This window comes from Camelina sativa, chromosome 11 (genome assembly GCF_030686135.1).
Source record: "Camelina sativa cultivar CO46 ecotype springtype chromosome 11, ASM3068613v1".
Classification (NCBI taxonomy): domain Eukaryota; kingdom Viridiplantae; phylum Streptophyta; class Magnoliopsida; order Brassicales; family Brassicaceae; genus Camelina; species Camelina sativa.
The window spans coordinates 17,335,927-17,361,708 of record NC_141890.1 but is presented as its reverse complement, the minus strand read 5'-3'; the positions used below and the strand labels follow the sequence as shown (position 1 = coordinate 17,361,708).

Here is a 25,782-nt window from a genome sequence, read left to right as displayed (position 1 = left end):
AATTAATAACTAGTGATAAATAAACCGAGAGTTTGATTGATTTTCTGATAAAAACCTTCTGTGAGAAAAATTACTTAATACAAAATATTTATCTTTTTTTTTTTTTAATTTTGTGAATAATCTAAACTTAAATTCAAAGCTGGTTTTATTCTTGGATTTTACAAAGAGATTTGGATTTCTGGTTTAAACTTAAATAATATTTCCAGTGAGAAATGATATATTTTACAATAGTGTTTAGAGTTTAAGAACGGTACTTTAATTGTTTGAATCATGTGTTAATTTATTGATTTAATAACTTGTGATTTCTTGAGAATTTCTCTATGCCTAGCTCTTATTCGTTCCGAATTTACAAAACTTTTATTTACTTTTGAGTTGCAATTTAAATACAAACTATTATGTTTAGCGTAATCATAAAACTCTGCAATCTATTATGTGATTTTGAATCTCGGTGGATTCAACTCCCAATCACTATAACTGCAAAGCTATTAGTACTTCTAGGGTATTACAATTTGAGTTTATCATGTGGCAATAACATCCACGGGTGGCCTAATAATCGGATGGCTCTAATACCATATAAAATTGTAAAATTAGGGTGTATTGTGGATTTCTAACTCAAAATCAATTGATAATAAATTGATAATAAATGAAGAGGCTTTAACCGTTTATATATTACTTGATAATTTATCTCACTACTAACATGTAATGTATTTGAAACAACCCGACCCGTTTTTTTATTTTATATAATAGATACAATATACAATTAAGCATCTCATACTACTTAATTAAACCAACCAAACTACAACTCAACATTAAACCAGCAATAACCATTAAGCACAGCGGAAACAAACCAATAATACAAAACCAATATATCATCAATACAATAAACATTCCTAACCATTCTATCCAGCAACCTAGCATAACGCTAACCAAGGTTCCAACATAAACAATATATCCAACAACACACAAACGAGACCCTAGATCATCCTCCTCCTCATCGTCTTGATTCCACGATCACACTTTGCCTTTACCTACACCGCAAATTCAAATTGAGATGCATGAGTATTTAATAAACACTCAGTGAGACAATCCTCTCATCTACTGGGCTATATACACAAGCAACTGAGTTACCAATGTTTAACAAATAACAAAAAAACACGACAAACCAAGAAACCACGCAACAGACATGTTGGTGTCGACTGAAACCAAGGAGGTGTCGATCGACACTGACTCAACATGGTGTCGACCGACACCACTTGGTGTTGATCGACATCGACTTTGCAACACGATCTGCACGAAGCCGAAAGTCGAAGAACCGCTTCCCAAAACCTCCAAGTCGTCCGAAAGTCATCCAAAATCCCTGGAAACTCATGGAAACCACCAACCAACCACAAAGGCACAAGAATACAACACAAACAACCACAAAACAATCAAAACAAATAATTTCTCAGATTTAGATAAGCCATGGTCATGCACTCATCTCTTTGCAGGAAGTTTCTGACCAACAATCATGAATTCCACACTCCCAGCAAGCTTCTAACACCTTTCTAGCTCCAGATCCCTCAAGAACAGCCCATAAATCTCACCAATCTTCCCAAAAACTCAAGAACACTTCTTTTCTCTCTTTTCTCCCAAAAACAAGGAAACAACGACAAAACAAACTTGCCAAAACCCTTCTGGTCGACAATTCCTTTAAATAACTCAGTTTAATGGTTTTTCCTAAACCAAACCGATCCAAATCGATAATTAAATCGAACTGGTCGAATCAGAAATTAATGGTGTCGACCGACACCACTAATGGTGTCGAACTGTCGATTGAAACCCATCACCAAAATGCACATTTTGGTTCGCGGATGTTACAATATTACACTAAGAAATGCTATAGCAAACGTAGTATAAGCGTAGACGCAATGCCATTAACGACTTAACACCACTTTCTTAAATGCAACTCATAGATCTCGTTCCAAGTAAGGATTGTCTTTGATAAAGTGAAAGGCAAATAGTCTTGGTCAAGAAAATCCCTTGCGTTCACCTATTAATGAGCCTTTGGAGTTTAGAGTTTCCTCGGAATTTTCAAGATGGTACATTGGCTTCTCGGGTTGTCCCTATAAGAGTTGGCAGTATACAAACCGAGTATAGAAAAAGAGATTTAAAGATGACACACGTGCATTTCTTAAGGTATGGTGTGTGTAGATGATTTGAATTATGACTTCGATGTTCGTGGCTCAGCTTTTTGTCCTTTTTATTATTTCATTTGGACCATACCTTTTCAATACATTTCAAATTTTTGCGAAGATATCACACGAATGCAAAATGTACCTTATACATCTGTAACATGTCACATGCATAGTCTAAAAACGAGTGCAAAACTACACACTTATGCTTCTACCTCAGTTCACACAACGAATTTGTGAGAAAGAAAATTTAAAACCAAAATTATTTTATTATAAGTTCTTGGTTTGAGAGCTTAAGACGAAATCTTTTTTTTTTGGGGGGGGGGGGGGGGGAGGGGTATCAGTAATATAGTACTGTTAACTTTCCAAAAAAAACATCTTTTTCAAATCTATATATAATAGCAAACCCATTTTTTGTGTCAATTTTAATCGAACGGATGAGATTAGTTCTACTTTTCCATCTAACAGTTTAAAATTATTAATGACTCCAACAGTTGCAAATTATTAATCATGTCTTTTCATCGCACCCCTCATCTTTCAAAAATCACACCTCTTAATTTTTGCATCTCTTTGTTGTACTTCCATGTTTCAAAAATCACATCTATTAATTTTTTCACCTTTTTATTTCACACTTCTATGTCTTACACCTCTTTGTTTTATCTCCATGTTTCACATCTATTAACTTTTACACCTTCTTATTTCGCACCTCTATGTCTTCCACCTCTTTGTTTATTATATATAAACTTCTCTGGACTACATAAACAAGTTTCGAAAAATTGTTTCTTGAGTACTAAATAATTGTTTTATTGAAGTGTTTTTTAACTAACAAGCATCAATCTCTAATTCAAGGTAATTTTATATTTTCGCTGCGAATGACGTGTTAGTGTTTCTTCACCGAACCTGTTAATTTTTTTTTCAGTTAGATTATTATTACTGTTAGATACGGTGGAACAAAATATGAGTGTATGTGGTTTTTTAATTTGTTAGGTTGGGAAAGAGTATAACATTCAAGCATATAAAGTTTATTCACGACAGTACTCCCAGAAAGTCAAAAAATATCAACAATGTCATCTTCTTCGCCCAGAGTACGATCCGACTCGTGGTCACTCAGTGACAATAACCGGAAAAACCAAAACTGAGATACGAGAGGCATGATTACATGCAATGATGCTAGAGCTACATATAAGCCAGAATGTTTTAAAAAACATGGTATAATTTTATATATGTTCTATTATTGACTTATTTAACTTTTTAATTTTTTTTAACAAACATGGTATAAATGTAAAAAATCTTTTATTTTTTTTATGTAGGATGTCCATTAGATATAAATGATCCAGGTTAGTTTCTATTTTTTTGTAAATAAAATTTTTTAAAATTTTATTTGAATTTTTTTTTTTTTATACTTTCTGGGTATTAAACATTTTGATAATATATAGAAATATTACAAATGAGCATGGAAATAGAAAGTGCCGAAGAAAAAGCCAGACATACTTGTGACAACACAAATTCAAATTCTAGAAAGCGTAAGCACGACCAAATGACAAGTCAAGTTAGGAAGAAAAGATCTACTAAAGGTAACTTATTTAGTCTTTGATGACTTTCTAATTTGTATATACAATTTTTTAAAAACATAATGTATAGCAGTCACTTTTAGAGTGATCTGGAATCTGCCCAAAAAAAAGAAAAGCAAGAAATTTATAAAAAGAGTTTAACCCAAAAAAGAAAACATCAAAAGGTGAGATGTTATTATCACCTGTTTCACCACATCGACTTCGTTTTCAATGTCGTTGATTGAAGAACATGATGGTACCAATTCATAGACATAAGTGGGAAATCAATTCCTATCATATAGTGATTCTGTACGTAATTACGCAAAACGAAAAATGTCAGGAACCCTAGAATTTGCAATAAGAGATATATTAAACCCATTAATTAGTTACTACTCACTTGAAATGGGAGTATCTAGGTTCGTCCTACAAAATATTGACCCGGAGGTTTCATAATAAAATATATCGAACAAAGGAGGATATATGGAATAAATTTCTCACCACTACTGAGCGAAAGTTCTCCATTAGAGCTCTCCGCTTCGTCTCTCTCTCTCTCTCTCAATTTTTTTCTCTTGATTCAGCAAATTTGAGTGGTTTGTTTTTTGCGTTTTCATTTTTACGGTTTCACGCGCTAATTAATAAACAAATTGGTTATTTGAATGTAGGTAAACAACCTATATCATCAAAAAAAAATCCAAACAGAATCAATTAATAAGGTGTGGAGATTGTCATGCGTTAGTATGGCCTAAGGAAAGTACTGCAAAGGATCGGCAAACAAAAAGACCTCTATTTACAATATGTTGTAAACAAGGGCATGTCAAATTGCCTAACATTCAAGAACCTCCGCTTCCATTAGAAAAGCTTTTGTCTGATCCATCTTTCCGAAGACATATTAGAGTATATAATTCTATGCTCTCTATGTGCTCTATGGGTGATGACATTGATTATTCAATTTTAAATTCAGCAGGTCCTTTTTTGTTTTAAAGTGCATGGTGAAAATTTTCATAGTATTGGGTCACTTCTACCATTGGATGGGCAACAACCTACATTCTTACAGATGTATATATTTGACACCGCTAATGAGTTGAAAATAGGTTATCTATATTTCCAGATGGCAAAGAAATAGTAGATGAGCAAATTTTGTTAGCTCTAATAAACATGCTTGATGAAAATAATATTCTAGCCAAAACATTTAGAATAGCTAGAGATCGTTATAAAAGCAGGAATGATGAGGAATTGAAAATCCATATGGTAGAATATGATAAGAGGAAATCAATATGAATTACCATCAGCTAATGAAGTAGCAGATTTAGTTGTGGGTGGTTTCTCAAACGTTGGTGAATGTGATGTTTTATTACAATATAATACAGAAAATTTGCAGAGAATTTTGGCTTCTCATCCTCTATATATATCTTTAACATTATTATTGTCACTGAATCAATTTTTCATTTTTATATATACAACAAATATTTTATTTAATTAATTTGGTTGATTCATCTAAGTTATTATTTATGACTTTTATATTATATAAGTAAAGAATTACCATAAAATTTCACTCAAAATGTGAAAATAACAATGTTAGTCATTTCAAGTTTTCACTTTCCCGTGCGGTAATGCACGGGCCGACATCCTAGTTAGAATAATTGAAAATTATCAAGATAGTCTACATTTTAATTAATATAAAAGTAGTCTCTATTTAAATACTAAATTCCAAATATTAAACCTTAAATCCTAAGTATTAATAACTAAACCATAAACTTAAGGCATGACCTCTAAAACTTAATTAATCGTAACGTGTTAAACATGTTTAACTAACTTATTACTTTAGATGTTTGAAGGACCTTTTTCTCAACCACTCTTTCATTTCTTATCTACGAAGTACACAAGACGAGAACAAGTAAAAGAAGAGAGAACACGTAGGATGAATGAGAATCAAGTGAGTGTTCACATCAAAATTGAGAGAGCATTGGCATGTTCATTGTTTACCCAACGACCCTAAAACTGTCCACTGGTGAATCGTGTCCCATTCCTCTGACTTGTGCACGCTCTCAAGTATAACATAGCATGTGATTTCCAAAAGAATAAACAAACTATCTACGCAATTTTTATTAATTACATTATATAACGATTTTGATTATGTTGTAAAAATGTTAATTCTTCTACATTTTTGTTAGTTATTAATGCAAAGATAATTACAAGATACTGTACAACTAACATAGCATATTAGCATTAGCATGTGTCCCCCCATAAATAATGTAAGAATGCTAATGCTCATTGGAAAAACAACTCATACAATCATATTAGAGTATCATCTATAATCTTTTCATATAAAAGTATACTAAAATTATTCTAAAAATGCATTATTATCATTTTAGTAGTATTGTAAGCTGCTAAAATATGCATGCAACTAATGTCATCCATTATAGATTTGAATTTATGTATAACGTCCGTATAATTTAATTCATATATAAATTTTGTTAGTTATTGTCAAACTAATTTTTTGTTAATATTAAATTTTCAAATCCAAAACTACACAAATATACAATACCCAAAACATACATTTTGTTTGTATCAAATTATGTAAACTCATATTTTCTAAAACAATTAAAACAAATATTTCTATAAATTAATATAAAATATCATGATACTAATATTAATTATTAGTTTTTAAAGATTTTACTAGATATAATATATATATATATAATAACTAAAATAAAATAGACAGAAATATATTTATTTGAGACGGCATATCACATGGCCATACCATTTCTGATTTCTTTATTCATTTTCTACTACAAACACTCTTCACCCTTATCCACATGCATCTCCCTCCCTCCTCAATTTATTATAGATCATAATTGTACAAACCTAATCTATATAATAATAACAACCCGAATAAATGCGACTAACAGTTGTGTTTTTTCAATCTACATTTTGGATATTTTCTGAAAAGTCATGATAGATCATTAAAACAGTTATTTATGAAAAGTTGCAACTGTTCACTATAAAGTTGTGTTGATTGGAACATTGTATCTTTTGAAATCTATATATATTTGTCTGTTTGAACTGTTTTTCATTTTTTTTGCCATGACACAAAATCAACTAAAAATTCAATTTCAACGATTTATACATTTTTCTAAATTATTTTCTAGCATTCATTCTTTTAACAAAAGATTTTTGGAATGATAAATCTAATTTACATCTTTTAGTTAATTTTAAATATAAAAGTTTAATGAAAATACCTAGAGTGTTTTTCCAAGAGTCAGATAGATTACATAGTAAGTTTTTGGATTTGACTTTTCAATATGGTAATAAAGATGCTTTCACATATAAAAATTCAATGAAAATACCTATATATAATAGCAGTCCGAATAAATGCTACCAAAAGTTGTGTTTTTTCAATCGTACTTTTTGGATAATTTTCCAAAAAAATCTATAGAAAATTTAAATTATGTGTTTTACAAAAAGTTGCGATTGTTCATTGTAACGGTTTTTTTTTAATTGCAACTGTTCATTGTAGAGTTGTGTCTATTTGAATATTCGTATCTTTTGAAATATATATATATATATATATATATATATATATATATTTGTTTGTTTGAACTGTTTTCATTTTTTTTTGCCATGACACCAAATCATATAAAATTACAATCTCAACGATTTTTACAGCTCTCTAAATTATTCTCTAGCATTCATTCTTTTAAAAGTAAAGAGATTCCTCCAGTTCTTGATTTAACAAAAGATTTTTGGAATGATAAATCTAATTTACAACTTTTAGTTAATTTTATACCTAGAGTCTTTTTCCAGAGTTAGATGGATTATATAATGAGATTTTGGATTTGACTTTTGACTATGGTAATAATCAAGTACTGACACAAAAAAAAAATGTTTTCTTTTGTTTTTTTTAATTAAACGGTTGTATCGGTTCATTGTAGAGTTGTGTCTTTTCACTATATTTTATTTATATTTTTTCATCATAATTTTTTGTTCTAATAGGTGTGTCTATTTAAATAGGCATGTTTTTTTGAACTCTCTTTATATTTGTCTCTTCATCACTAACTAACAAGTTCGTTGAAAAAAAATTTCCAATTTATGTTGAATCTAGATAATTGAATATATTCTATAATCTAGCTAAAATTTTAGAAATGATTATAGCAATAGAGAAAAATACAACTTAATATTGAATTTACAGTTGTGTATATTTATCTTAACTTTCCGTTTAAAAAATATAATAACAATCAGAATAAATGAGAACAACAATTGCGACTTTTCGTAGTATCTTTTTGTAAAAAAATTTGTTTTATTTGTTCTTTTTAAAAAACTCAAACAGTTGTATTTGTTCATTGTAGAGTTGTGTATTTTCACTATATTTTATTCATATTTTTTCATCACCATTTTTCGTTCTAATAGGTATGTCTATTTAAATATTCATATCTTTTGAACTCTCTATATATTTGTCTCTTCATAAATAACTTACAAATCATTGTTCGTTGAAACAAATTTTTCATTTTATGTTAAATCTAAATAATTTGAATATTAATATCTAATATTTAATGTTATTCTATAATCTAACTAAAATTTTAGAAATGATTATAGTAATATAGAAATTTAATAAAACTTAGTATAGAATTTACAGTTGTGTCTATTTATCATCACTTTTCGGTAAAAACTATTTTAATATTTAAAATTTATTTTATTTTGTTCTTAAGAGTTGTGTATTTTAATTTTAATTTTTTATTGATACTGTTTCACTCATTATTAAATATATTTTTAATTATAGTTATTTAATAGAAAATTACATTACTCATTATAACCATTAGTTCAATATTCTCAGTAAGGATCACTTCGTCATAATGATTTTTTTTAGTTGTAGCTCTTTACCATAATTCTTCATAAAAATATCTTATATCTATAATACTTTAAACAATATGTTTTGCAAAGTTGCGTTTATTCTACATAATATTTTTTGTTATAAGTTTTCATTTTAATGATTGTGTTTTTAGTAACAGTTTATTTATTCATACTATTCTATTATATTCAAATAATTTCATAATGTATATTTTTTAATTTTAAATTAAATTATTTTTTTTTCTAAAATACTTCTTCCGCGACATCGCGAAAGGTCTGAGTCCTAGTCATAATAAAAATACATGTCTGCGAGAAAATAAATTATATTTTTGTACAATGTTTTTTTATATACCTATTAGATTAATCTTTATTAGATAAATCATTTTTCACATTATTCAAAACTATGAATTCTTTGATAACCATTTGACCATTAATATTGTATCCGTATCATTTACCATACCACATTGTCTTACCGGTATTGTAATCTACAATTGTACTCGTTTTCTTTCTTATCCCATTATATCTGCCGCAGAAGATTCATACTGTCCAATCTAAACTTCGCAAAATATAAGTTAGATATTTTATTGAATCAAACCGAATTAACGAATAGTTGCGAAACCCAAAAACGTAGCGTGATCGTGTGGTATAGAGAGGTCAAGAAGTCATCTTACCCTCTCTTTACTCGTTTGACCGTAAGAGAAAGAAACGGCTAGGCTCTCGAGTACGCAACTGGCGGAGACAAATCATGACCGTTGAAAATAAGAAAGAAACCGCGTCCAAAATGGGAAAAATGTCATAAAAATCCCCAACTATGCATTTTCGTTGATATAAAGCATGAACTCTTTCGTTTGGTGAAATAAATACTCATTTTTTTGTTGACTTGGAAATAAATCATAAAGTTTTGTTGACTTTGCCAACTGAGGCACCATGTTAAATAGGTAAACGGAACAATCACACAGAGTTAACTAATCGTTACTGAGAACAGTTAATGAGCAAAACCACGTCGTTTGTGTTTAAAAAAAAATTCAAATATGGGATTCGAACCTATCACATCTACAAGGAAAGATTAAAATCTTAACCAACAGCACTGTGATGTTTTTAATCTAAGTATCACAAACACAAATAGATATACTTGTTCTTCCATAAACGATTTACACCTTTATATTTTAGTGAGTGCTTCTCTTCTAACCTCCATTGAATCTCACACACACACACACACAAAAAAAAACATCAACCAACAATGTATCTACAGTGTTACGATCTAAATCATCTGTGTTTATCTAATTATCTCTCTATGCTGCAGGAGTTTTAGGGGTGTGTCTGTCTTAGAAGAAATATGGAGGCTCAATGTGACTATTGTGGAACCGAAAAAGCTCTAATCTATTGCAAATCCGATTCGGCTAAAATTTGCTTAAACTGTGACGTTAATGTACACTCAGCGAATCCTCTGTCTCAAAGACACACGCGATCTTTGCTATGCGAGAAATGTTTCTTGCAACCCACGGTAATCCACTGTCTGAACGAGAAGGTTTCTCTTTGCCAAGGATGTCACTGGACCGCAAGCAACTGCAATGGTTTAGGAAACAGACTTCAGAATTTCAACCCTTACTCTGGTTGTCCTTCTCAATCAGATTTCACCAAGATCTGGTCTTCGGTTATAGAACCCACCGCCTCGAATTGGGTTTCTCCATTTGATGATAGCATCAAAATAAATGAGTTAGTCGATTGGGATGGGTTATCTACTCCTACACAAACTCAGAATCTCAAAGACCATTCTTCTATCTTTTTCATGGAATCTAGTCTTCCTAAAGTGATAGAGGAGGAGGTAACGTCTTGCTTAAGTAATCTGTCAAAATGTTAAATTATGACAAAAGAACACAACTTTTTTCTTCATGTTGTTTATTTATATTCCATCTTTTTATGCAGGAATGTTCTGGTTTAGATCTATGTGAAGGGATTAATTTAGATGATGCACCCTTGAATTTTAACGCAAGCAATGATATTATTGGATGTTCATCACCTGATCAAACCAAGTGTTACAAGTACGAGGGTTCATATAAGGAAGATAATAAAACTGGCCTCTCTCCTCTTTTTCTCCCTGCTTTATCCGGCGGGAATGTTGTTCCGAGCATGTCGCTTTCGATGACCAACATCACAGGAGAAAGCAGCCCCACTGATTACCAAGATTGCGGGATTTCGCCAGGGTTTCTGATCGGAGATTCGCCATGGGAATCGAATGTTGAAGTTACTTATAATCCAAAATCAAGGGACGAGGCTAAAAAGAGATACAAACAAAAGAAGTCAAGGCGCATGTAAGTTTCAGAAACAGAGTCAAGGTTTATGCTTTTGCATATAAAACAGAATCGGAGTCAGGGTCATGCTTTTGAAACATAATCTCTGACGATAAATTTTGATATTTTGTGGTACATTTTTTGTTTTGGTAGGTTTGGGAAGCAAATACGATATGCATCACGCAAAGCGAGAGCCGATACTAGAAAGCGGGTGAAAGGAAGATTTGTGAAAGCTGGAGAAAATTTTGAGTATGATGCATCAATGGTGATGTGAACTAGTGATGCTTCTCTTCCAAGAACTCTCAAGTAAAGAAAAAATCTCACTCCACCCAAGAGATTAATAACATTTTCTTGCTGGTAAAGTAACACAGAACTTCTTGAGAAAAACTACAAGATCAAACTATAAAACCCTGAAATGGCCAAAAAAAAAAGCCCCTCAAAGTTGCTCTTTTTACTAGAGTATTTCCTCGGTTTTTTATGGGACCAAAGAAACTACCGATCACAGCGACGAGAACAATCAGACCGAATTAAGAAACCAAACAAGAGTATCAAGAAACCAAGAAAGAGTCATTGCCTAGTTCTTACATACAGTTCTTTAATCTCAATTAAATGTTGATAATAGAAAAAAATTGTGTTTTGTTTGTCTTTTGGACCACTCTCTCTACTTGTCCATTTTCAATTGATTGTAATTTGTAACGTTTTATTGTTTTCTTATTTAAGAGAAATAAAGCCAAAGAATAAAGGCAGATTTTTATGTTTGCCATAGTTTCTTGATTTCTTAAAGCTTAGTATTGGGACCGCATCATTGTTACTACTTTTTTCCTAACTTTGTTTATGTGTTTTATGACTAAGCAAGTTCTTCTGAGAAAGTGGTGATGCAGCCAAAAAACAAACTTAGAAATTGATTAAGAATGATTGAGCAATTTCTTAACTTTTAGCTTAAGAATGTAATTTACCACAATTATTTTAGAAAAAACATAAACCCTATCAAGATTTAATCTCAACTACGAGAGAACAAAAAAAAATAGAGAAAAACAAAGGGGACTTTGTGATCAGTACTATCTTCTTCATCTTCACCTCGTGCCATTGTCCTTATCTCCGGTAAAACGACATTAAAAATATCTAGCTCCGACAAGGAAACGACGAGTTAACTTCCGGCAGGTCGAGCAGATCACGCTCCGGAGATGTCTCCGAGCAAGAAAATTAGCAGAATGGACCCATGTATCACATTTCCTACAAAGAAAAGCCGCGTCTGCCTCACAATACACGGTTGCGTTCTTGTCGCAAAGCTCACATCTCACCGGAGCTTTGGGACTCTCCGTACAGAGTCTCCGGCATCCTCGGTCGTCGCTTCTTCTCTCTTCTTCTTTCTCAACTCCTTTGCACATCTTTTACTCTCTCTTTCTCTTTGTCTCTCTTGTGTTGATGAAGTCTTGAAGGTTTAGAGGTTTTAGGAATGATTGTTATTTGAAGCAAATGGATATTTTGGATTATCTCATTAAACATGTTATACAGATGGCAGAGTGTTGACCTATTGTTTTGATGTAAATTGTTTCTGGAGAACCAATATGTTAATACTTTTAGTTATTTTTCCATCCACCAGACGATCTCTCGTCCTCATGTTTAGATACACAAGATTCGAGTGGTTGACTCTTTGGATCCCAAATCACAGTCACACCTTCTTCTAGAATGAACCATTGTATTTTTGTGGTCTATAGAAAGAGAGTAATGTATATAATATTATCGAATTTCATTAATGATTAGACAACACAAATTGTTTTAAACCATACAATATTTTTTAATGTTATTTGGGTGACAGGGGTGCCACTCTTTCTATTAACTAGTTGGTCGTTTAGTCTTAAGAGAATTCATGGCGGAAAAGAGTGGTTAGAGAATCAATAACCCACTGATTACAATATAATATGGAACTATGTGGCCATTTAAGAAATGGATTGAGAGTGACAGTCTTTACGACTGCGTAATTGGGTTTCCTCGGATCACTTTGCCTATGGTGACTGTGGTTAAGTACTTCAGTTCTGTGTATATTTGCAATGCATAGTTCATGATTTTTTGTAATGAAAAATGTTTAATGTAATGAAATTCCATTTTCAGTTCTGTGTATATTTGTTTAATTTATTCGATAAAAAATGTTGGTCAATTTTCTTCTTCAAAATATCATGAACTTAGACTCTAATAACGTAACAAATGTTAATTGTTAACTCTTTAAAAAAACATTTGTTGGTTCTTAAAAAAAAACATTTGTTAATTTTTGAAGACGTATATCCTTAAAAACATAATGAGTTAAATTTCATCAAAACTCAAAACTGTTATGTTGTCTAGCAAATATTAAATCCCCAACATTGAGGGATGGATCAAAGGTTTAAAATCGTAAACAAATAGTCAAGAGAATGTGAGCAAGTTCTATTCTCCTTATTATATTGCTTTTATATTTTACCATGTTTGTGACAATATTGAGTATAACAATTATTTGCATCAATATGCTGCAAATATATATTAAAGTATATAAAATAATAAGCGAATAAAAATCAAATTTCAATAAGAAAAGTATTTTTAAGAATGATTTTTTAAAAATATATTAAATACAATACATAATAATAATAATTTTGTTGGTAACTATATATATATATATATATATATTTGACAAGATTGTGGTATTACAAGTGTACGACTGATTAGTTTGATACTAGTTATTCTGCACAAACTTAGAACAATTGAACTATACGAAAATATCTCTTGCATCAATTAATTTGTGTCAACAAATAACTGATTTTTGCTTAAATAAATTATTAATAGTTGATGCACAATATCTAATTTACAACAATTACAACAATTAATGTTGCTATTGATTACTCCCACTGTATTAGAATAGATGATGTTTTAAAAATTTATCTTGTATTACAAAGATTGATTTTCTGTATTTTTTTATTAATTAATGCTATGAAATTGTAGATTTCAAGATTCATTAATTGAGAATTAAAAATTTTAATGAACTATCATTGGTTAATAGTTATAAGAAATATGTTATTATATATAAAAATACATTTATGACTAAACATTAATTATTTTCTTAATTTATGTGAAAAACTTAAAAAATCATCCTTTCTAATACAGAGGGAGTATTTGATAGCGGTTCATTAAATTTTGATGTGTATATATTAATTTACATCATTGTGATACAAATATGAATTTACATTAATTAGATAATTGATGCAATATTTAAAGTCATAATAATAAACTGGTGCAAACTTTATATCATTGTTTTTTTACAAATGATATAAAACTATCATTTTGTAACTAATACATATTAAAATTGATTCTAGACACCATTGCAAATATTTATTTCAGCCTATACAAATATTTGCATCACCTGAGTCACTTACATAAATAATGCAAAATTGTGGTAATCTGAACCAAAGTACAAATATTTTAAGCAATTTCATTATATTCTTGAAACAGCTTTATGATATTCTTCATACAAATATGTCAGATTCGTCCACCAATCATCACCAAACCATCATCTTTGATAGATGCTGCCGTTATCTTATCCCTATAATTACCCGCATTTGGCATGTCATTGTAACATTATAGTAAGTTATTAGCAAAAAAGATCCAGACAATACTCCTTTTATTTTTTTTGTCAACGTCTAATATCTCAACTCTTTTTTGGAAGAAAAATATCTCATTCAGTTACTTTTAATTTAATTTTTTGTTTTATTTTTTGAATTGTTGGTGAATTCGAATCTTCATCTTATCAGCCGTTAATTGGTGTTACACAATCGGTAAAAGATGCTAAATTTTAACAAAAATATTTATTTTTGACGTTTTATATCTCAACCTATTTTGTTTGAAGAATAATACCTCATTTAAATATACTTTGTCTAAAAATACTTCATATTTGATTTGTTGGTGGTTTTGAACACGCACTTTGACAACCATTAACGAATGTTATAGAATCATTAAACGACATTACATTTCAACCTCACGTGTTTATATATATATATATATACTAAGAGATATCCCGTAATATACAACGCAAGTCAACATTTTTTCCAAAAATTATAATATAATAATAAATTGTTAAATTTCTTTTATAAAGTTATTTTGTTTGAGATAGTATTTATCTTTATATTTCAATTATTTGGTAAATCTACTAATTATTTTATAGTATTTTAGTTTGTTTGATGTATATTACAGTTTTATATTGTTTGTTTGTTGTATTTTCATCATTATTTTGTAAAATATTTTAAAGTACTAATTACAATATCGTAATTGTGAGAAAAGAAAATTATTAATTTATCAACCACATAAATTTAGTTTTACCAACCCGCCGATATAGAACATTAAAACACATATTTTTTTTTCTTCATAGATTGAATAATACGTTTTTAAAATTTAAATCACAACATATGCAGAAAAAAATCTACAAATTTATTAATCATAAGTATTATATGATAATTCAAAAAATTGTAAAAAAAATAAAAGAAAGATGATAGGAAAATCATATTTTAAAATCTTAACAAAATCTTCCAAATATAGTTATTAAAAATTATCATATTGTATACTTATATATAAAATCTTAGTTTTTAAAGTTCTGATTGGTTTATAATTTTTTCAAATTTATTAGTAATTTTAGTCCACAATTAATTAGAGAGAGAAAATATTTTTTTTTTGAAACTAATAATTATTTCAAAGATTTTATTAGTTTAATATTTAAATTATATTTTTACCTTTATTGAAAATTAAACATTTGTATTAAGACCAATGACACGATAATGTTATTTTTTTTACACTTTATAAAATTAATTTCATATTTGTATTTTTCAATTAATATAATAAAATTGTTTACGACGGTGTTGTTAGGGTTTTACTATAGTGATCTTTTATAATGGAATGTAACTTTCCAGCAATTAACACATGTGAAATAGGAACATAAACAACGACAATGGTAGATTTGTCATGGAATAGATGAGTTGTGTTGGTGGAGTATGATTTAGATAAAAGTAGAATACGGAATAAATAGTTTGAGAAGATACAGTTTTGATCGTATTTTTTTCTCATATTAACTATTTAACATGGAGTTAACATTTAACATTGTTTAATAATTATGTAACATCCGTTAACACCTGTTAAGTCACATATTTGAATCTACCAACAATTCAAAATTGAGGTACTTTTAGAACAAATATATTGAAATAAGGTATATTTCATCCAACAAAAAAAATGGGGTATTAAACGCTAAAAAAATAGATGGGAATCTTTTAGGGTGTTTTTGCTTTTAAATTTTAAATAGATGAGGTATTTTGAAAAAAATAATAATTAAATGAGATATGTTTGGTTTTTTTTTTTCCGTAAGTATTATTATTAAAAAATAATAATTATCATCTAGAAGGTCCGAGAATTAGAGTCGGATCTGAAATACCCGACCCGCAAACTCAAATGACCAAAGCCTTATTCACTGAAAGTGACGGCTTCGCTCTACCACTTTCCGAGAGAGAAACTTAACCGTCGTCGACTCTACAGTACAGAGAAGAAGAAGAAGAAGAAACTCTAAAAAACCGAAACTCAGAAAATGAACCAAACGAGACGTAAGAGACGACCTGATCCATCTCTCTCACGACTCGAATCCCTCTCGCCGGAAATGCTCTTCCCGGCCAAATCTCCGGCGCTAACTTATACACGAATCAGAAACATCTTCTTGTTACTCATCTTCTGTTTCATCATCTACATCATCTTCTCCTACGGAACCTTCCGCCGCGAGAAGATTTCGTCGATCGCTAGATCCTTGTCCGTGTTCCCCACTCGGCGCCGTCACTTACTCTTCTCGATCGCCGCTTCTCACGACTCTTGGCTCCGTCGTAGCTCCTACGTTCGTCTCTGGTATACTCCCGAGACTACACGCGCCGTCGTGTTTCTCGATCGCGGTGGATTGGAGCCCGATCTAACTCTCCCTCCTGTAGTTGTATCTAAAGACGTTTCTAGGTTTCCTTATAACTTCCCTGGTGGTCTCCGATCAGCGATTCGTGTGGCTCGTGTCGTTAAGGAGATTGTGGATCGAGGAGATAAAGATGTGCGGTGGTTTGTGTTCGGCGACGATGATACTGTGTTCTTTGTAGATAATTTGGTGAAGGTTTTGTCAAAGTATGATCACCGGAAATGGTATTACGTCGGGAGTAATTCGGAGTTTTATGATCAGAACGTTAGGTATTCGTTTGATATGGCGTTTGGTGGAGGAGGATTCGCCATTAGTGCTTCGCTTGCCAAGGTTTTGGCTAAGGTTTTGGATTCTTGTTTGATGAGGTATTCGCATATGTATGGAAGTGACTCTAGGATCTTCTCTTGCTTGGCTGAACTTGGTGTTACGTTAACTCATGAACCTGGATTTCATCAGGTAATTAAGGAATTAGTTTTTTTTTTTTTTTTTTTTTACTAAATTAGTTGAAACAATTTTGGTATGATTGAGAATTTGAGACAGTGAAAAGCCTTGAATTTGATTTGAAAAGTTGGTAGTTCACTGTGACATTGCTGCTGATTGCTGAACCAGAAAATTTCTGAGAGATTTCTATATTAGACGAGTTTAGTTCAGTGATTGAAAGTTAGGTTAGTTGTCTCATGTGGTTGATATTGGATTAATGTAGTTAGTATGTGCCTTTCTGTTCCAGTAATTACCGTATAAGTCTAATTTGCTTACCTTACCAGATTCTAGAGAAGTTAATTTTAATATTACTATATATCATATATGTGCTCTTTTCATAGGTCGATGTAAGAGGGAACATATTTGGTCTGCTATGTGCACACCCTTTATCTCCATTGGTATCCCTTCATCACTTGGATGCAGTTGATCCGTTCTTTCCAAAAATGAACCGGACAGAATCTGTGGCTCGTCTTATCGGGGCTTCAAGTTTAGATACTGGGAGGATTTTGCAGCAGAGTGTGTGTTATGATTCTTTGAACACAGTGACTGTTTCGGTTGTGTGGGGTTACGCGATTCAAGTTTATGAAGGTAATAAACTTCTCCCGGAACTTCTCACCCTGCAAAAGACGTTTTCTACATGGAGGAGAGGGTCAGGGGTTCAAAGCAATTATATGTTCAGTACAAGAGATTATCCCAGGGATCCATGCGGGAGGCCCCTCGTATTTTTCTTGGACAGTGTAGGATCAGATGGGAATGAGGGAACATGGAGTAATTATTATCTCCATAGAGTCGGAAATTGCCACAGAGCAGAAGCTGTTAAGCGTCTAGAACGCATCAGAGTTCTATCTCGTAAGCTAGAACTTGGTGCTGAACAGGTATAATTTATATCTCTTGCTTATCAGTAAAAATGCCTTCACTTTTGCCCGAGTTCACATTTTTCTTTCCTCAGATGGGTTCTCCTCGCCGCCAATGTTGTGACATCTCCTCGTCTTATAACAAATCAATGGTCATTAATATAAGGCAATGCATGCCGGATGAGCTAATTGCTATGAACACTTAGCAATTTTGTGTTGGCTATTCTCTTCAAGAATCAGCTAAAAAAAAGCCAGAGCGAAGGTCTACGGTTCTTCTGCTCGAACACCAGTGGTGGAATCCGAGGTAAGCTTGTTGATGCGACACAGTGTGTAAGAGAACTCTGCTCGCATCAACCTTAATGCTCAATATAGGTGGGTTAGCTTTATTTTCCTGACCAACTTCGGAAAAAGTGTCTCATACAAGACTGAGTTTGACCACCCAGAAAACTCTCTTTTTGTAACAAGTGGAAGGAGAAGAAGAAAATTCAGATCCTTCTTATGTATATGGTTAGTCTCATTCTCTATCCAAAGTTTTGAGTTTTAAGTTATGTGAGTTTTCTCGATTGCACCTTTTTTTTTTTTTTTTTTTTTTTTTGCACAATTGTAGCAACAGTTTGTTGACCAATTGTAGAAGCTTTTTTTATTTTCTTTCTACTTGTTTCTAAGAAAAAAAAAAAACTCATTTGTAAATACCAAAACATTCTCCTTTATATGAGGATATTGGAATTCACTTCTTTTGGAAATTGAGTTTACCAATGAAGAATGCGAAAAGAGATGCCAAGAGAATGGGGAAGGCGATAAGGACGACAGCTACAAGAGCCAAAGAGTCATATTTATAACCAAAATAGCCTTCCAAGAAAGCTGAAACCTTCTTCTTCTCTCCAAAAGCTAATATCTCTTTCTCCATATCTCCATACTGCGATGTGAGCAATCCGTTCAAAACCCATGACGTAGGGCTCAAGTAATACATCCAAATCCACCATCTTGGAATGTTCTGCATCAACAACAAAAACTCTCATAATTCTCATAACAGCGAGAATAGACTTGGTAAAGAGAGGTAAGAGGACTTACTGGTTTTGGCATGACATAACCAGCAAAGAGATTGACAACTGAGTAAAAAGAAGATCGGAGAGTAAAAGCAACGTGAACGTTTGGGGTCACGACGACTAAAAGCATGCCGAAATAGTTAAAGATGAGCAAGGAACAGAAGATTGAGTAGAAGCTCCAAAACACTTTGAAGACCGACCAGTGATAGCCAACCATAGGGTATACGATTATCACATATACAATAGACTGGAGCAATGAGTATGGAATCTCAACCAACACCTGCAAACCAAAAAAGTCAATACCAACGCTCAGTTTTTTTTTTTTTTTTTCCTTCCTTTCTGGTTTGATTGAGAAAGTGTTTTAACCTGAGCAAGGGAATACGCCCATGAGTTGTACATACGGGCAAATCTTTCGCGGTAGAAGACATTACGTTCGGTTGCAACGCAAAACAACACAGTTGAGCAGTTGTTTATTCCAGAGTATAGAACAGCCGTGAACATTGAGCCAAATATGTTGAATAGATCTTGCTGATTGTTTCTGCAAAGAAGGAGAGGTAAACAAAGTTTGATTAAGGAAATCACGCGGTTCAAAGCCGGATTCAAGAAAGATGGCGGCGGGAGTGTGACGAACATTTCCTTAGCTTTTTGCCAGAAAAGAATGCCACAGAGCAAAGAAGTAAAACACATGAAAATGATGCGAGTGAGGTTGTAGGAAGGGTTTCTCCAATAAGAGAGATGGTGTTTCCATAGGCATGCTTTGAATTGTTCCCAACCCGTTTGAGCATATCGTGAAGACAAGATCAAACCTTCAGATCCCAAAGATGTACATCTCATTCGCTCAATTACCACTTTGTTCTCCCTAAAACAGAACAACAACAAAAAGACAATTACAGTTTCAGGCAAAACAACATCCAGGGTATAACTAAATGATTCTTGTTTATATAGACTTACTTAAACAAAGTTGATTCCTTGTACATCTGTGCCAAATCAACACCAAGTTTTTCTTCTGATGATTTAGAAATAAGGTCTAGTATCCAAGTGGCTGGATTAGAGTTCTCTTTCATTTTCGGAACTCCAGGAATGCTCTACAGTAGAAATTTTCCTTGTTCTAAAATAATAAAGAATAAACCATACTTTATATGCAACAGTTTCAGTATTATTTATAGAAACTGACCATGAAATATTCAATAACTTTGCATGAATGTTGTCCAAGAGGTCCATAGTAGAAATCTTTCCTCCACTTTTCATCAGAATCAACTGCAATTGAATGGTCAATAATATGATGTATGAAACTTTCATAATGAGATGAATGTTTTACAACATTTATACCTCATCAAATGCTTCAAAGATATCTATGCTCGGCTGGTGAATTGTGCAAACAACAGTTCTGCCAGTCTCAGCGATGTTCTTAACAGCTCTCATTACAATTGCAGCAGCTCTTGCATCTAATCTTGTTGTTGGTTCATCCATAAATATGATTGAAGGATAAGAAACAAGCTCAACAGCTATAGTTAGTCTTTGCGTTGTTCTGTTGTTAAACCGCTAATTCCAGCCATTCCTACTATGGAATCTTTAATCTCCTTTAGCTCTATCGTCTCAAGAACTTCATTAACTATTGCCTGAAAAAAACAAAAATAAAGAAAAATACTCAGACAAGGAAGCTAAAAGGACAACTTCTGTTTTACCAAATAATGACTTACGCTCCTCGTTTCTGAATTGATGTTAGAAGGAAGTCGAATCCAAGCAGAGTATTGAAGAGACTCTTGGACAGTTAAATTGGGAGAATGGATATCAAACTGTTCACAATAACCTGAAACTCGTGCAAATGTTTCTTGGACCTTAAGGTAACCGCCTACTTTTATCTTTCCTTTAATATCACCGCGTGTTTTCCTACCCGAGAGAACATCAAGAAGAGTCGTTTTACCAGCCCCACTCACACCCATTAGAGCAGTGAGAACACCTGGCTTAAATGCTCCTGAAACGTCAGAGAGAAGCTGCAGCTTCTTTCCCTTTTTTAACAGAAATGATATATATCCACTCATTATATAACTCTTATGTCTTGTTTGAAAGGATTCAAGAAAGTTTATAATAATCTTTAGTCTTTACCTGAGGAGTCTCAATAAAATATTGTACATCTTGAAATGTGAAAGTTAGGGGTTTGAAAGGCAATGCATTTTTATATTGGGAAGCAGTTTCAGAACTTGATACATATTCTTTCTCTAAGCTTTGAGTGTTCTTCTCACGAGAAACTATAGCGCGAGACCTCTGCGAAGCTGAGAAATAACAACATCATTAAGTCACATCTTCATTAAGTCACATCTTCTATTTATATTTTTTGTGAACTTACTCTTTAGAAAGGTTAGGGCAAGTGCAAAAAAAGTATTGAAGAAGAGTGTGAAGCCAATCAAAGCGACAAATGCATTCCAGTAAGATTGACTACCAAAGTTCAACCCACGAGCATCAAGAACTTGTTCCCCCAAAGTTATGTTTTCAGATGTTGTCTAAAGGTAATAAAAAGAAAAAGATGATAAGTATCAGTAATGAACAAAACAATTAGCTACAAAAATGTGAAAGCGTTATGAAGATTTATTCACTACCTTGCTCCACCGTGGAGCGAAAAATTCATTAGCGGTTAGACCAATCTCAGCGTATGACAATGGAGAAAACCAGAAACCCCACTCAAGCCAAGAAGGCATTGAAGCTGAGAAATAACAATAGAACCATTACAATGAACCTTCAAATTCAAAGACCTATTACATAACTCATGTTCCAAGAAACAAACTTACGTTTTCGAACAATAAACCCTCCAAATACTGTGATAATCACTATAATGATGGTTCCCATGGTTGTGGCAACAACAAAGTCTCGAAATACGGCAGCTATAGCACGGAACATTGATATACATGAAAGGTGTAAAGCAAAGAAGATCAAGAACTGGCGAATGAACCTGAAGGAAGAACAAAAAAAAAAATTTGGTTAAGAAGAGAAAAGTTTCAAGAACTGAAGGGATTGTAGTACTAGTACCTTCCCATCTCAGGACTGTAGCCAATGACAAAATATGTCAGGGAGGTCCAGAGGAATGATTCAAGAAATGAAATTGGTATCTTTAAAATAGCAGAAGGGATTGCATATGCCCAAGCTGGATAAAAGTAAAGCTCTTTTTGCTTGCAGAACACGGCAATCCTCGAGATTGTCAAGGCGAGTTCTGGAAGTCCATCAGCAACAAGTTTAAAGAGAGAAAAGAATAAAGAACCCATAAGATAATTAGCGTGACGAGCATCTCTTGTAGACCCAGTCCGTAGATAAACACTTATTGTGATGGATCCAATCAACATTAGCTGCAAGAAAAAGGGGGGAAAAAGGTTTAGTAATTAAAGAAACAAGTATAAGCTTTTTTGGCAAAGTAAAAAGAGAACTCACAAGTCCAGATTTGAATACGTAAACGAAAGAGTTACGTTTCATCAGAAGAAACTCTCTTCTTGAACAAGCTTTTAGCATCTCCCAGTTACTAAGTGAGTATTTTTTAAAGCAAAGTGCATCCTTGTGAGTCGTCTGAGAGTACTTTTCACATGTCTTTGAGAGTTCATCTTGTAGTTGTAATCCAAAATCAGACTTTTTAAATTTCTCAATAAATGAGTCAATGGAGACATAACAATATGGTTTGTCTCTGTGACACCAATACTGTTCTTGATCTTTTCTTGAAATAACCTGCATCAAAAAGAGCATGATGATCATCAAAGTTTCAAGACTTAAAAGTATCATCATCATCATCATCATCATCATCATCATTTATCATATTCATACCTCCTGAAGGAACTCAGCTACAGATTTCCTATTTGAACATTTAAATCCGCAATCCTCAAAGAATCCACAGACAAGTTCCGTGGACCTTGATAAATTATCTTTCCTTCTCCCATAAGAATCACATCGTCGAAAAGCTCAAATGTTTCTGGTGCAGGCTGAAGCAGTGAAACTAGTATGGTTCCTTCAGAGAGACGTACAAACTGGTGGAGACATGATAGAATCTGGAATGTAGTTGAGCTATCCAAACCATTCGTTATTTCATCCATGAACAGAGTTTTTATTGGACCTACGATCATCTCCCCTGCAATATGTATATACCAAATATGAAAGTTTGCTTTGGAAGATCCTAAAAAACCATTGTGTGAAAAGTTAAAAGTACCTGTAGTTAATCTTCTCTTTTGGCCACCAGATATTCCTGGTCTTGAAGCATCTCCAACAAGCGTATCTGCACAGATATTGAGTCCTAGTATCTGAAACACAGACACATTAGTTAACTTCTGATAGAAGGAGAAGTAAAAAAAGAACAGACTCTGAAAAGTATCATATAGTACCTTAAGGATATAGTCCGTTTGTATATTAGTTTTTGAACCCTCAATTGAAGCTGCCTGTCATGATAAAAAGTTATATCTCAAATCAAGTTTTATAGATTTGTTTTGTCATACATGAAGATCCATAAGGTATGTTACCTTCATGTATGCATCTATATCAGGATCTGGAACTATCCTATTCAGTTTCTCCCTTCTACTAATCTCTTTCATCATTTCTGTTGAATTATAAAGATTATAGTAGTTTTCAAGGTCAATAAAGTTCAATAATTATACAAAGACATAAGAATTCATTAGTACCATTACCTAAACGGCTTCCTGTTCCTTGAAAACAACCCGAAAAATCGAGTGTCTCTCTCACACTAAGCTCTGGGATATGTAGATCGTTTTGACTTACATAACTCGATGTTTTCTCAGGAACAAACTCTGAGAAGAAGTGACCATTGTAACTAACTTCTCCTCTAGTCTGAAAAGTGGAAGCTTAAAACCATATGATTTATGAAACATAAAGCTGCTTCAATGACAAAAATGAACCAAACCTTTAAAGAAGGGTCGAGTCTTCCAGAAAGTGCGAGTAGTAGAGTAGTTTTACCACAACCAGGAGGACCAAGCAACAGAGTCATTCTACAAAAAAAAAAACCCTCAAATCTTCTGAATTAAACTCATCATTCTTGAAAACAATGCAGGAAGTTTTCTTATTCAAGAATCTACCTTTTAGGCCTTATGATGCCACTGACACCTTTCAAGATCTTCTTTTCTTGCTTTGAACACATGAATCTCTGTCAAAATCAACCATTACAAAGAAAGATTGAATCTCAGCAGAAAATGAAAATAGAAAGACAAGTCAAAGAAACTCAATGACACTTACAGAGAGTTTGCTAGTGATAGCATTCCACAGAGTTGGGATCGGCTTTCCATAAACAGCCTCACACTCTGCTTCGACAAAAAGATTACTGAACCTCACTTCAATCGTTGGTAACTCGATACCAACCCTACAAAAAATACATGAACCTTGTCTTCTGTATCACGAATACTCGAGACTAATAGAAAAAGAGATAAGTGTGACTTACTCGTCAATTCTCTGCCTTATATTCTGCAATAAGCGGAGATTATCATCCTCAACATGTCTGATGAGCTCATCAATAAACAAACGTCTATCAAGATCCTCAAGTTTAGAAACATCCATGACTCGTCTCTCACTTTTCTTCCCTTGTTCATCTCTTTTGTAGAACAAAGAAGTAGTGATCCTTTCAAAAGTTGGTAATCTCTCAATACCAGCCCATTGAGACTGAAGCTCCTCATCTTCAAAAACATCATTGTTCCTAGAAGCTAACTCAACTCCATCTGTTTGAGGCATTCCTAAAATGGATACTTTCCACACCAAAAAAAAATATATATAGAGGAAGAAATGTTATACTACAAGTTAGAGTAGAAGTATGGCTTGCAAATAAAAAATAATCACAACCAAGTGGCTTCTGAATAAGGACAGGAGTCTAAAGGTCTTTAATGCAAAGTTCCCACGACCACAAAAGCATGGTAGCTAGCAACTAAAATCAAACCAAATAAGGAAAAAAAGTCATAAACAGACATTGCGGTTGCTTTCACGAGACATTACAGTTGAAACATTTTAGACCATATATACTATATTTGAAGAACACAACAAAAATCAAGCCGTCTCTGAAGATTTTTTTATTTCTTTTCCGTGACGATCCTGTGTAATCACTTTACATCAAACTAGAATTGGACCGTGCTAGAGCACGAGTTAACATTTATTTTATCTTTTTTGTAATTTTTATATAAACTATTATATATATGATTGTTTTATTTGTTTTAAATTTTTTTTATTTTTCGCTCAAACACTATGCAATGAATATGTTGAATATAACTTATGAAAATAACATTTATTTTGTAAGATCTATTCTAGTAGATCTAGATTTTGACCCGCGGTACACTGCAGTTTAAGTTATTTGATAAAAATATTAATTTCTGTTTGTTAATTTTATTTGATTTATTTAGTTTTTAAAATTATTTATTGTATTTTGATTGTTAATTATATGACTTAACCTACACTATACCACATATTAATTATTTTGTTACAATATTAATTAATCGATTTAATTAGATACGTCTATTAATCTAATATTCATATTGTTAACAAAATAATGAGATAATATTTTATCCATGTAGCACCGAATTAATGACATTTTAAGTTTCTATTAATATTTACTCAAACATGTCTAGCC

The 25,782-nt window shown here is 32.3% G+C and overlaps 2 protein-coding genes and 2 pseudogenes across 3 annotated transcripts; 2 read left to right on the top strand and 2 right to left on the bottom strand.

Moving 5' to 3' along the window:
* The first annotated feature begins 9,794 nt into the window (after positions 1–9,794).
* LOC147934147 (putative zinc finger protein CONSTANS-LIKE 11) lies at positions 9,795–11,629 on the top strand. The gene is made up of 3 exons (XM_087471831.1): positions 9,795–10,391; positions 10,493–10,878; positions 11,011–11,629. Exons 1-3 carry the CDS (start codon positions 9,903–9,905, stop codon positions 11,129–11,131), a joined length of 996 nt encoding a protein of 331 aa, XP_087327957.1. The 5' UTR covers positions 9,795–9,902; the 3' UTR covers positions 11,132–11,629.
* Positions 11,630–11,743: 114 nt separating this feature from the next.
* Positions 11,744–12,377, bottom strand: LOC104723630 (B-box domain protein 30 pseudogene; annotated as a pseudogene).
* Positions 12,378–16,214: 3,837 nt separating this feature from the next.
* On the top strand, positions 16,215–18,887 carry LOC104723632 (uncharacterized). The gene is made up of 3 exons (XM_087475481.1): positions 16,215–17,266; positions 17,632–18,165; positions 18,240–18,887. The coding sequence occupies exons 1-3, from the start codon at positions 16,448–16,450 to the stop codon at positions 18,348–18,350; spliced, it is 1,464 nt and encodes a 487-aa protein (XP_087331607.1). The 5' UTR covers positions 16,215–16,447; the 3' UTR covers positions 18,351–18,887.
* LOC104723631 (ABC transporter G family member 42-like) lies at positions 18,827–25,142 on the bottom strand (annotated as a pseudogene). The gene is made up of 23 exons (XR_015572492.1): positions 24,610–25,142; positions 24,408–24,531; positions 24,251–24,318; positions 24,079–24,163; positions 23,846–24,005; positions 23,681–23,757; positions 23,546–23,599; positions 23,374–23,464; positions 22,995–23,295; positions 22,611–22,898; positions 22,215–22,528; positions 21,977–22,137; positions 21,788–21,891; positions 21,538–21,691; positions 21,297–21,463; positions 20,891–21,199; positions 20,520–20,809; positions 20,365–20,447; positions 20,142–20,275; positions 19,822–20,049; positions 19,557–19,728; positions 19,216–19,470; positions 18,827–19,138 (listed from the first exon to the last, which is right to left on the bottom strand). The product of XR_015572492.1 is annotated as an ABC transporter G family member 42-like (transcript).
* Between the last annotated feature and the right edge of the window lie 640 nt (positions 25,143–25,782).

Excerpts from the sequence above, each read along its gene's own strand:
- LOC147934147 (XM_087471831.1), top strand. The coding sequence starts at position 9,903 with ATGGAGGCTCAATGTGACTATTGTGGAACCGAAAAAGCTCTAATCTAT. Across the intron at positions 10,392-10,492 it reads CTAAAGTGATAGAGGAGGAG|GAATGTTCTGGTTTAGATCT; the intron begins GTAACGTCTTGC and ends CTTTTTATGCAG. Across the intron at positions 10,879-11,010 it reads CAAAAGAAGTCAAGGCGCAT|GTTTGGGAAGCAAATACGAT; the intron begins GTAAGTTTCAGA and ends TTGTTTTGGTAG.
- LOC104723632 (XM_087475481.1), top strand. The coding sequence starts at position 16,448 with ATGAACCAAACGAGACGTAAGAGACGACCTGATCCATCTCTCTCACGA. Across the intron at positions 17,267-17,631 it reads ATGAACCTGGATTTCATCAG|GTCGATGTAAGAGGGAACAT; the intron begins GTAATTAAGGAA and ends CTCTTTTCATAG. Across the intron at positions 18,166-18,239 it reads TAGAACTTGGTGCTGAACAG|ATGGGTTCTCCTCGCCGCCA; the intron begins GTATAATTTATA and ends TTCTTTCCTCAG.